The 13,130-nt window shown below is 42.2% G+C and overlaps 1 protein-coding gene across 1 annotated transcript in view; it reads right to left on the minus strand.

Annotated features, from left to right (window-relative positions):
• Positions 1-13,130, minus strand: part of dcc (DCC netrin 1 receptor) — a 291,775-nt gene that overhangs the window by 183,920 nt on the left and 94,725 nt on the right. Inside the window, exon 3 of the mRNA XM_069677215.1 lies at positions 7,395-7,682. Coding sequence (XP_069533316.1) covers positions 7,395-7,682 — 288 coding nt within the window. The remainder of the gene's footprint in view (positions 1-7,394; positions 7,683-13,130) is intronic.

Here is a 13,130-nt window from a genome sequence, read left to right on the forward strand (position 1 = left end):
ACAGCAAGGTAGGTCAAACTTGATGTGTCTGAAATCAGATACTACATACTCCTTACTAAATACTGCGTTCGGCGGTAGTATGTAGTATGGAGCTGTTCAAATTTATTCTGCAAATTTATTCCAGGCACCATTTTCCTGGTTTGAAAAGCAGAAATAAACAATAGCCCGCCAACAGCAAAGAGTTGCTTCTTTAACTATAGCGCCCCCTTGTGCTCTTCAGGAATGTTGCGGCCGGCCGCCATTTCAACTGCCATTGTGACGTTCCAGTGCTTTGCATTGTGGGATACAGCAGGCGAGGCAGACTGGTCCGATGTATACTGAAGACTTTTTGCGAATCAGTACAACATCCGGGTATTTTTGGCATCCTGTAAATGTTGCTGTCATTTGCATACTACATACAACATTATGGCTAAATCAATACATACTGCTAGTATTGTAGGACATTTCAAACACAGCAAGTGTTTACTGACAGGCACTCCTCGGTGCTATAGTGAAATAAAGCAGGAGTATCTAGACGGTTAACTAAATGAATCTGAGATAAAAACAACTGATTGTTGATCCGGCTGAAGGTTCCATCTAACAGATAGTTTTGTATTTTATTTACAGTCAGTCAGTCTGGGCAGGCTTATGATGTGGGAGCTGTCCTTGGTGCTGAACACAGCCAGTTCTGAGATGCATTTACAACACTGGTCATTTAGAGAAATACAAAAAAGGTGACTATAAAGCCAAGTTCCAGTGTTGCTCTATTATGCAGCTGTTACGCTGCTGAATCAGAGGGTTTCTCAGAGTCTGGCAGAGGTGTGGAAACACCTGATGGAACTTAACAAGCTGCAAAAAGATCCAGATAATGAACGCAAGGACACGAGGAGGAAGCTGGTACTAAAGCCTCACAAGGTGCTTAAAGGTGAGAGAATACATGGATCACCTGGATCTGAATACAGAGACAGATAATAAACAAAGCTGACGACGTCACACTGACTGATGATTGGCTGCCTGAATCCCCAAAGGATCTCAGTGCTGGATTCAGGGAGACTCAGGGAGAAATGTTCATGTTCCAGGATCTTTTTATATCATCTCATAACAAACACACACACACACACACACACACACACACACACTCCTGCAGAGGGTCAGGTTGTGTTCGCCCTCAGGTTGGCTCGAGGGCTTCTGTGGAGACAGGAAGTTACATCAACACGCCCCAGGGTACTGAATCCCACACACTGAAGCACACACACTTACAAAAGGAGATTTTCTGGTCGTTCTTCTTTAATGAAAAATGTTGGAAACCTGGAATTCAGGAAAATGTCTGAGCCTGGGATTTTTTTTACTTATAAATTATATTTTTTACAGACATTTAATGTATTATTTTATGTTTTTGCCACATTTAATAAACAGACTGCTTATAAGAAGTGGACGTAGCCTCTTTGCCGATGCAGAAGTGCCTTAAACCTGCATTCTGTCTAATGTCCAGCAGGGGGGGGACTAAAAAAAGGGAGGCTATGAGAAAATGGTCCTACTTCTGTCCTGATGTATTCCCTCAGTAAACATGTTCCTAACGAGTTTATGGTCTCAGTCTCTAGTTTCAAGTCTTCTTCAACACAGCATGATGTTCATTTAGTCACTGATGCTCCCATTTAAAGTCCAACAGACCATAAAGCAGGGGAGGATTTAGGGCGGGGCCACCTTTGATTGACAAGCCGCTGCTAACCAGGATAGAGAAGTAACATTTGTTTCCACCTCGTCGTCCAAATATGGTCACCGCTGGGTGACGTCACCATGGCTACCTCCACTTCCTGTATACAGTCTTTGGTTTAATATGAGATTCAGACTTTATATTATTATCTGTATATCTTTATCAATAGAATCTTTTAGTAGAAGTGGATGCTCTTCTCGGGTAGCATTTTCCATTCACGTCAATGTTAAAATTAGCTTTGATGCTAACATGGCCTGTGTGCCTCATCATTAAGGTGACTTTTATTTTCTGATGTGATGGGTGTATACTAGGGTTACGTGTATGTCTATGTTTATGTATATGTGCAGCTTGTAATGCCACATTTTAATGTTTCCACAGCTTTATAAAAAAGAAGGAATCCACACTCAAAGCCCTTAAATCTAGTCCAGCGAGTGGGTCAACCACATGTTAGCTTCTGCTAAGCTATCACCTAGAGCAACAGCAGAAAAGGTTTGTAACATTATATCTATCTGGGTTTGGTATATATTGTGAAAAATTCCCTTCACTTGTTGCAGATGTTCTCTGTACTGGCTATGTATTTTATTACATGTGACTCCTGTACAGTTTTCTTAATAGAAGGATAATCTATCAGATTTCTTGCAGCAGGAAAAGTCCCCTTCAAACGTAGATCAGATGTAACGCTGTGCGACCTCAGGATTCAGGAAGACAAGACGTAAATAACCAGATCATCAGCAGAAATCTGAGCACGAAGAGGCGAGATACGACGAAGCAGGAAAAATATCTACACTGCAGATTTTTTTTCTTTGTCAGAGGGTAAAGAGTAAAGAGCGGCGAGGGATCACAGAAATAATCACTGAGCGACGGTGTGACTCCTTTAATGCTTTCACGGACACGCAGCCTGAAAGAGACTGTCAGCAAGTCAGATGACACGATGACACCTCTCGCATCCAAATGAGAGAAACCAGGACACACTCTGATACCATCACACACACAGACACACACACACACACAAACTATACACACCCATGTAGACAAAAACACACTACACCTGCAGGGAAACCATTTGTTCCACATTCTTCCTTTTTTTCCCCGACACTATGCACCTTTGAAATGTTTACTGAAGGTGAACTGTTCAGATCCAACAACCATTCTAAGCCTAAGCATGTTTGATTGGATGTCTATAAGCCAATCACAGTGTTCCAAATTATATAGAAGGAGCACCAGGAGGGCCACGCCCACTTTTCTGCAAGTGGCAAAGAGGGGGAATAAGGGACATTTTAATCCATTAATCATTTTGATAAAGGACATTTTTTGAGTTAAATATTTTGCTGCAGGAGCCCCATTTGTCAACAGAGCTGTCAATCATGAGGCCACACCCCCTTTTTACAGCATCAAATAACTAATTAAAAGTAAACTTGTCAGAAAAATGAACACTTGGACATAAATCAGCATGATAAGAACTAACTATAATGACAGAAACCATGTTTGAGAAAAATGTATTTGACGTGTATTTTGGTTTTATAGTTTGACTCATGTCCCATCTGTTAACATGGAGGAGGCGGGCTTTATGAGCTATACTGCAGCCAGTCAGCAGGGGGCGATAGAGAGGGTTCACTTTTAGGGAGCTGTCATGTCGTCTATCTTTTTCTACAGTCTTTGGTTGGGACTGACAGAACAGCACTCTTTGGATTATTCCTTACAGGCCTTTTATGGGCCAACAGGAAGATTAGTGATGCTATTACTGTGCCATGTTTGTGTCTGACCTTGTTACCTTGTTTTACTGTTCAGTGCACGAGAGAAAAATACAATAAATAAAGGTAGCCAATCAGACGTCAGAATAGTTGTTGTTATACTTCCCTCAGGTGGACAGCTGATGGTCACACCTGCCGTCTCACCTCTGCGGTCCTTAATCTTTCATCTAACTGCTGCAACAGAGCAGGAAGTAGGACAGAAGTCAAAGGTCTCAGAGACAGTGGTGCAGCCCCATGCTACATGAGGGGATGACGCGTGGGAATCAGATGGTGCATTCTGATAATCTCCGACCTTTGACCTCTGAGCCTGTCTTATGGCTCCATCTGATAAAAACTTTATGAAGTCAAAGGTAACAGAATCTATGTGGAGCCTGAATCATTAAAGTTTAATCCATCTGCTCCATTAAAACATGCAGATCAAAGAGAGAAGAGAAAAGGGACGTTTAAAAAAAGGGATTAAAGTGGAAACTTTGTCCTTAAAAATATCTGCACTGAACAAGAGGGACAAAACACGCTGGACTCTTAAAGGGGCATTACTGTGTTTTAAACCCGGGCCATGAAGAGGTTTTGGACCCGATCAAAGTGTGTCCACTAAAAGTTCTTGTTTTTTCCAATATTACAGCAGATTATCCATAAAAGAGTGTAAAGTACGATGAGGACAGAGTATCTAAAGATTACTGTCATCATCACTTGACATTTAAACAGTCGGACTGAAGCAGGCAGCCAATGAGCGCTCCTTTTTGTGCGGAAGTGTGAGTGCACAGAGCCTGAAGCAGAAATAATAAGCACCTTCATAAGCACCTGTGTGACACCCGTTATCTCCAACCAGGTTACCCAGTCACAGGTATTTTGACGGACAGATGAGACGCACAGTGGAGGAAAAGATCTCGGATTTTGAATGTCCGACAGCTCACCACTAACATTTCAGTCCCGTCTCGTCTCGTTCATCATGAAAACAAAACACGTGTCGTCATTTTCAACGATCTATTTTTAGCCCGTCAACGTCTCGACTTCATCATGGAAAAAAGGTAGTTGACAAACATTTATCGTCAGAATTTTCATTAACAAAATTAACACTGATCCCTTTAGAGATAGACCTTTTTGTTAAGAGTAAAATTCTTTTTAAGAGCAAGAAAAAAAACAGCTGCTACTTTGCTAATTTCAAAGCCACCAGACTCCATTCAAAAAAGCAGTAATTTTATCTCACAGGACACGGGAGTGCGGGTCCACTGCTGCTTTGACCGAGCTTGTTTTTAACACCGTGATTTTATTTATTTATTTAGTCTTTTTATGTTTACTTTAAACATTGACTTGTTTTTTTATTTCAATGTTTATGTTTCATTTTTACTACGTTGGTTTTATTTGTTTCTTAAATTTAAGAAATAAATGACATTCTGTTGATTTATTCCAACTTTTATTTTGCTGTTTTGTTTTTAAAATTTAACTTGTTTTTTGTATTTACTGCACGATAATATATTTTTCAAATTTTATTTTAAAATGTTTTAATTCATATTTGCATTAAAAAAATGTATATGTGATTTTATTTTTTAATCTATCTTAAGATTTTATGATGTATTTATTTCATCTTTGCTGTTTTTATTTTTAGAATTAATTATTATGTTTTCTTTATGGTTTTATTTGTATTAAAGAATATTGTATACTTATATTCTTATTTTTATTGATTTATTATTAACTTTTTTTTTACTTTCGTATGTAACAGTCAGGTTAGTGTAGAGGTTGAACTTTGACCCTCTTTGTCACTCACACAAGGGTAAACTGCTGTAAACCTGTACGAGTGTGTGATGACTGATGGAGCAAGCTGTGATGGAAGAAGAGTGGGAAATGCAAAAGTACACGAGATGATCCTGCTGAAGATCGAGCGCTCGGCTCCCGCTGGGACGGAGCACGGGAACACTTCACAGGCTGGAGTCGGAGCGATGTTTAACCAGGAAGCTGTTAGCTAACCGGCGCTGTAATGTGAGTGATGAAGTGGGCAGAGTGTGGACTCGTGTAATTGGACGGAGCGGAGAGGATGAAAGATCAGCGGCTGACAGACTCCCTGCAGACTGCTTCCTCTCAGCACACAGACATTATTAAAATCACACCTCACTCTGTACATCTCATCACATTTCATTTTAAAATGAGACACGAAGCACGAGGAGGAAATGAGCTCAAATTACTACCTGACAAAACCGTGTCTGCAGGGAAGGTACAACTCAGCATCAAGTGAAATTGCTGCTGAATTACGGCATTTCACGATGACAGCATCGGATATAAGTCTGCTTTTAGAGGCTGGTAGCACAAACAATGTTTCCAATACGTTGGATATTTCCTGTCAGGAATTCAAAGTTATTTTAATAGAGCGGAAAAGGCTCTTACGCTACATCTACATCCTGAGGATCCTTACGTCTTTAACCCTCGAGACTCCGGCTGAAATGTAAAACGTGGCTGCTGTTCACTGAGATTTGTGTCTAAAATGAGTTTTTTCTTCTCGATCACAACAGCTCTGCCTCACCAACACAAAGAAAATAACAACTAAAGTTGTTTTCATTGTGGAAAAACAAAACTCCATCAATAACAGATAACACTAAGACTAGTGTGAACAGCTATTTCATTTGAACCAAACCAATATCCGTGCTTGATCGAGGGATTAACCCTTTATTGATAACATTCTCATTCATCTTTGCTTTACTTTAATGTTAATCTTTTGAATCACAACATTTCTCTAAGTTTGTGTCCTCAGTCATCATTCATCTTGGCAACAACACAGGCCGTTCACTGGATAATCTCTATTTACAGATTCTGCATAGAAATGAGGAATTGGATTTTAGGGACGGAAAGTTTTCTGGTTTACGTTTGTCGTACGCTTGTGGCCCGAGTATTCACGTAGCAGCAGGCTGCAGCGTGTGCAGGAAAAACAGTCAAAAGCAGGCGGAACGTAATCCGTCGTACAGACATCCCGGCTCCCATCAGCGTCATCTGACAACGATTTATCTTCTTATTAATCTCTATAAACAGACGTCTGCATGCTAACAGCTAACAATCTGTTCGAGATCAAAAATTCTGCTTGAGAAATTCAAATCCCTTGACACTGTGTCACACTTGACACACTGCCGTTCAGCGTTTAGATTTCCCGACGTCCTTGAATGCTTCTTAAATTATGGCTCCGCCCTCCGTCTCATGTTAAAGTAGTTTTCTTCTCCTCTTGAGGACAGACCTGACAAAGCTTCATGTTGTTCCTAATCTGCATCATGATGTTGTTCTTTCAGCAAACTGAAGAGCCGTTAATTAAAGTCGATCACAAGAGAATCTGTTTCTGTTTGGGCTTCATCCCGCTGCAGTAAGCCAGAGTGCAACCTCTGTGTAACTTACTGTTTACAGTGAGACTGAGACTCAGCACAGACAGATGAACGGGCGCTCCTCCGGGGGATGGGACGAACCGAGAGATGACAGCGTTTATTTAGCAGACACGTCTGGAGGAACACACGGTCGCTTCTCGAGCTGCTGACTGGACTGTAAACAATGCAGCGCTTGGCTGGACGTAACTTATCGCTAACTGCGACACCCGACATGTTCACTATTCTCCGCAGAGGCTGTATCGTTGTCAGAATAACTGATGCGTTACGAGATTGTTCACTGGATGATGCTGACCTTTCAAAATAAAAGAGACATGTTCCAAACTCCGACCCACACAGCGACGTTACAAGAACAAACAATATCAGATAAAAAAACTGCAGCAAACCTGGTCGATCCTACCCACTGACTCTTCCTCACACTGCTCCAGTGGAAACAACATTGTTTATTTCCTGTTCTGGTTATTGATAACAAGAGAAAGCTGGGACTTTAATTCCATGCTGTGACACTGGAAATGATTTAATATGAAGGATGCTCCCTGGCGACATTGTGAAAAACAAAACCAATGGATCAATAATCCCTGTTGGATCGGTTACCTGGGAGCACTCTGAGCTCGGCGTCCGTCCCCGTCCTGGTGCTGCCGGGGTTGTCAGCCAGACAGCGGTACGTTGCAGAGTCCGGAGGCTGGACCTGGCTGACCTGCAGCGAGCCGGATGGCAGCACAGCCAGACGGGATTCAGGGTCATAGGTCATCAGCAGGTCCTCACGGTTCTTCTGCCAGCGGATGACGGGCGTCGGGTCGCCCGAGACCTCACAGCGCAGCAGGGCGGTGTCGCCGAGGTACGAGGAGACGGACTCGGTGGGGATGACGACCCTCAGAGGACCTGGGGGGAGAAAAGATTGATCAAATTCACTGACTGTACATATTCATATTTTATTGATTGTTTATTTGACTCTCCACCAAAGCTTCCTGTTCTCCCTGCATTAATTTTTCATTTCTCTCTGTTGGTTCTAACAAGAGATTCCAAAGTGGAAACTGGGATCCACAAACAGCCGCAGCAAACACAACAGGAGATCAGGACGTCAACACATTCAGCACAATTAAACTCACACCAGGACCATGCCAGATATATTTCATCTCCTTTCACAGACATCGATCACAAAGTTCCTCACAGTCAAATAAAAAGTCCAGTTACACCAGAAATAATAGAACAATAAAATAACACTTGATTAAATATACAAGAGGAACAGACATGGACTTAACATGTAACGTGCTTCCTGACTTTTTGTCTGAACAGATGGTTTTAGCAGCTTTTTAAAGAATCCGTCACCAGTCCGAACACCTCAGGCTCATCGGGGACGATTCCAAAACTAACGAGCGACTGAAGCACGACCTCCCCGAGGTTTTCAAACATGTCCGAGGATTACGAAATAAAACTGGAGTTCTGGAGCATGGCCATGTACAGCTCTGCATGTGAGCACCAACATCATGAATTCTAAAGTAAACAGGAAGCCGGGGCAGAGGTTAAACAGGTGTTATGTGTGGCCATCTGTTGGAGTGTGTTCAAAGCCTGGCAGCAGCCTTCTGGACAGATTGTAAGGCAGATTAGTTAAGGCAGGTAAAAGAAGAATTAGAGTAGTCCCAATGTGATAACACACCTGAGTTTGGATGTGTGTGTCTTCGTTGGAACAAACAGTCATGTCAGCGTCACACTGTGAGCGTGGAACTTGGATGAGAATCACACAAAGATTTTTCAGACCAACTTTTAAACTACTTAAAGCATTACAGTCTGTCCGATAGTCCAGCCTCTAAGTGTTTTCCACACAGAGACACGAGTTTGATTTAAAATGAAAGCACTACTGAAACACTAACGCCTGACTTACAGAAGAAACAACCAGCAGCCTTATATACCCTCCCTGCTGCAGGTAATTAGGCAGGAAAGACCACTTAAGGGGGACCACAAAAATAAGTATTTAAACATATAAAAACCAAAACCACACCATAAAAAATGCAACAGAAATAATATTAAAAGTCCTGTCAATGCAGCTTTAGCACATATAATCAAAATGATCTTTAAACCATCGTTATGTTTGCATGTACCCCCCCGGAGCATCTTAATGGTCTACTCCAGCAGCTCTTAAGCAGGTGCTGAGGCCCGCCTCACTCTTTTGGCCCCGCCCCCTGCTGAGGACACAACCAGGAAGAGGTGAGTCTTTGAAGAGTTTGAGTTAGCTTAAAAACTGTTGTGACGAGTACTGCTGATTGAGGTTTCTTTTATAAACAGGCAGGAAGGCGACTCCGCCTGTGCTTCGTCAGCAGCTCTCTGGATCCACTGCAGCAAAGAAGGTTAGTAAATGTTTAGCTAACAAAATGGAGAATCTGAAATCAGGTTGTATGCAAACTTTCTGTTAAAGGGTAAAATTATTTTTTAAACCAGAAGCAGCCGTTACGCCGCTCTCTTTAAAGACACCAGACTCCATTGAGAAAAAGGGCATTTTTACCTCCAAGAAAGTGGATGTTGCTGCTGTACTGCTGCCTTCATCAGTTTGTGTTTTATCTTATTGTAGGGTTTAAGTGTATGTGAAGGGTTAAAAACTATATTAGTGTCACAAACAATAACTAAAGTAACTGAGCAGGGTTGCAGAAGACCAAGTACTCAAGGGATTTGCAGGATAAAATTGCTGTTTTGCTGCTCTTCAAAGACACCAGACTCCATTGACAAAAACAGTCATTTTACTATGCAGGACACAGGAGTTGCTGGTCTACTGATTTCTTTTTTGGTTAGTAGAGAAATGTTGTTTTGGATCTTATCAAACTGTTAAGCACACTTAAGTCACACAATAATAATAAAAAACAAACCAATTGAGGCAGGTGTACCCCAGCAACTCCAGCACTCTGTGAGGTAAAATTGGCGTTTTTTTAAATGGAGTTTGGTGACTTTTAGAAGAGAGATGTAACGTCTGTTTTTAGTTAAAGAAAATCATCTTCCTCTGTGACAAAAAGGTCTATCTCTGTAGGGATCCTTTCTGTAATGTTGTCACACACTTAGAATAACAATCTGAGCCTGTCAGCGGAAACAACAAGAACTTTTAGTGGACGCATTTTGATCGGGCACATCTGCAGCCGCCCGCTGAAGCAATGAACTGTAGAAATTCCAAAACTTATGTGCATCATTTAGACCCCACTCTAAACATATGTGCTGATCTTGCTGTGCAATTACATACTCAGCAATTTTTTAAACTGTCTGAAGTGACATGAAAAATATAACGTACTTAACTGTAATGAAGATGTACTGTTCGTACAGTCATTAAACTGCTGGACTAACCAGCAGCAGCAAAGCGGTAATATCATCTTACATCCAGTTACTAGATTACTATTGAACGACCAAAGACATATAAACATGAGACAGCTAGCACCTGTCACTCAAAGAGGCCACGCCCCTAATGATGCATCACTTTAAGCCTTAATGTAACCAGGTGAGCTGTATAAAGATTCTCCCCGTACAGTTGTCATGAAGAGAGAAATGAGCTATAGAGCCCCAAACAGTTTTTTGCACCAGGCTGTAAACATGTTTATTTCTGCTGTAGAGTTTAACATGGGGCTCTATGGGGACTGACTCACTGCTGGTCATTGCCTTTATTTCTCAGCCCTGGAGGTTGCAGCCTTGTAAAAAGCCTCCGTGCACACCTTCATCTACTAAAACGACTGCTGTCAGTTCTGCTGTTGGTAAAAGTGCCTCTGCGTCAGAAGCAGGAGACGCACAGCAGCATTAGGGGTGAAGAAGAAGAAGATGTAATCTGACAGGAAAGGTTTTTCAGGTCCCCAAGAAGAGAATTACATCGCCTGAAAAGGAACGGAGGGGAAGGAGGCGCAGCAGGTAAAGATATGAAAGAGAGCACGGCTGTGAGCAGCAGGGGGACGGATGAAAGTCAGACAGACAGGAGGACACAGAGACATGGAGAGTGTGGACAGGAAGTGTCCGGCCTGCTGTGTTTAGGACACACGCCGCTCCCTGTCTGATCGCATTCACTCCAACAACAAACAGCCTGCAGCCACACAAACACACGACCCTGCCGCCTGCCAGCCGCGCTCTGAACAGCCGCCATGTTTTATCATCTGAAGCTCTCGCCTGGTTCTGTTTTAATTCCGACTGGGCAGCCGCGGCCCCGGGGCAGATTAACTGCAATCTGCAGGAATGTCAGGAATTCAATAAAGACGAGCTTATTTTCATATCTGTGTTGATGTTGTTGTGAGATTTTACAGCTGAGCTTAACAGGATTAAATGCGAATGTTCATGCCAGAATATTAAAAATATTCTGTTATTTCTCCCACCGTCCTCTGAACCCTGTGACGCAGCATTTAGAAACTCCTGTTAAACTTAAAGAGTCCGTCGCCAGCACAATCACAGGAAACATAAATAAAACTGTGAAAACTGTCTTCATGACAACAACAGCTACTTGTGTTTGCCTGTCGCCCGCGTGATCTCAGGTCGCTAATCGCAGCAGGTGGCAAGAAACTTAGTAATTCCAGCGTGTAGATTCTGATTGGATCAGATGGAATGATAAACACCCAGAAGGAAAGTAGTTTGTTCATCCATGCAGAAGTCGAACAGGTCACAGCAGACAGTGAGAGTTACTCCAACAGCTTAGAGTAGTTATGAACTGTTTTACCTTCTTCTGAAGTGAAACTGGGACAGGAAGCTTTGTAAACAAGACAAGAAAACTTTCCAAAGACAGATTTCTCAAACAACTTTAACAAAGCAAAAATGTTTGTCTATTTGTTTTATTTTCTATATTCTGTATTCAAGATATAATCTGGAAGATCTCAGTTTTGTTCTCTTTGGCAGCACCTGTGGCGATAAACGGTCATTGCGGGAGCACACTTCCCAGATATCCAGACAGTGCTGCATGTGTGACGTCCACGGTCGGCTCCGGTTGTAACTCTTGATTTTCCTGGCTGACGGTCGCTTTCCTTTTCAGACTGTTTGCTTCATCTGAGCGTCGAGTTTGTTTCTTCTTCTTTGGATTTTCACTTCTTGTTGAAGTTGTATCTGTAGTCATCCATCTTTTCTTTGTTTGTTCAGCCATAGTAGATTACTGTTTACTCGCAACACTTGCAGAGAGCGGAAAAGCAGCCGCTTAGCTCCGCCTACCCTCTCTGGCAGACCAACCACTGCTGGCTGATGGAAAACGCGTCACTCACTGGGCGCCGCTTGTGACACATACACCCAGTATATACTGCAAATGCAAAGGCTTCCATCAGTGGGCCATAGGCTCAGTCACCTTTGTGTTACCTCATTCAGCGATAGAGACTTAACAGACATTTATTTACCTGAAAATCTTCAAGATAATTACTTTAACAGTAAAACACAAAGAAGACGTGAGTGTGGTTAAGAGCCCGCACATGGCAAACATGCAGACTCCACACAGAAAGGCCTCCTACGTCCGAACCGTGGTTTGAACCAGGAACCTTCTAGCTGTGAGGAGACGGCGCTAACCACTGCCGCATGGTGCAGCGCTAAGCAGAGATAATCAATGAAAAAGTAAATTAGTAAGTTTTTATATTTCTGTTTGTTTATAGATTTAAAGAGTGAGCTTTAGATGTGTTCACCATCTTTTCATCCCTGCTTCCATTCTTCATGCTGAGCTAAGCGAGCCACATTCAATCCTCTTCTTACAGTCGAAGAGAAGGAGAATTAGACTATTTCCCAAGAGTGTTCCTGTAAAGCAAAGATATCAGACGTCTTCTAAATAATGCTCCAAAGTTGTAAAGTTGTAGACACAGGCTCGCCAGTCTGCAGGTGTTTGTCGACAGCAGAAACCTGCTAACAGCTCTGATTCTGCCTTTCATGGTGGAAAACTGGACACGTGGACGCACAATTTGTGACATGTTTAATAGGTTTATTTGTTGGAGCCATGGACGCTGCTTTCATGGACTCACGCTTTAAATAGAGTCATTTCAGTTTAATATCTAGTAAAGAATCATGTTGGAGCAACTTCTGTGTCATGTAACCGGTTTAAAGAAAAATAACTGCATGACAGAATTTGTTGCTCATGGGCTTAAAATCTACAGCGCGCTTTGGAACAACTTTTTAAATCCCGAGAGTCCAAAAATTTCTGGCGGCACACAAATCCTCATGAAGCCTTTGTAACCGGAGAAGAGACAGAAAAACAAATGCAGCCTGCCGTCTCATTTTCTCACTTTGTGTTTGTTATTCTGTTTTCATGCTGGTGCTTGAATCTCTCTCTGCGACTCACAAACAGCCGGAAACTCCAACTCAGGCACCACCTCGACTTTCCCTTTCTGGTCTCTAACGTTAGAAAAGCTTTGG

This window comes from Semicossyphus pulcher, unplaced genomic scaffold (assembly GCF_022749685.1).
Source record: "Semicossyphus pulcher isolate SPU_LCO1_2020_fin unplaced genomic scaffold, fSemPul1.0.p SCAF_28, whole genome shotgun sequence".
Taxonomy (NCBI): Eukaryota; Metazoa; Chordata; class Actinopteri; order Labriformes; family Labridae; genus Semicossyphus; species Semicossyphus pulcher.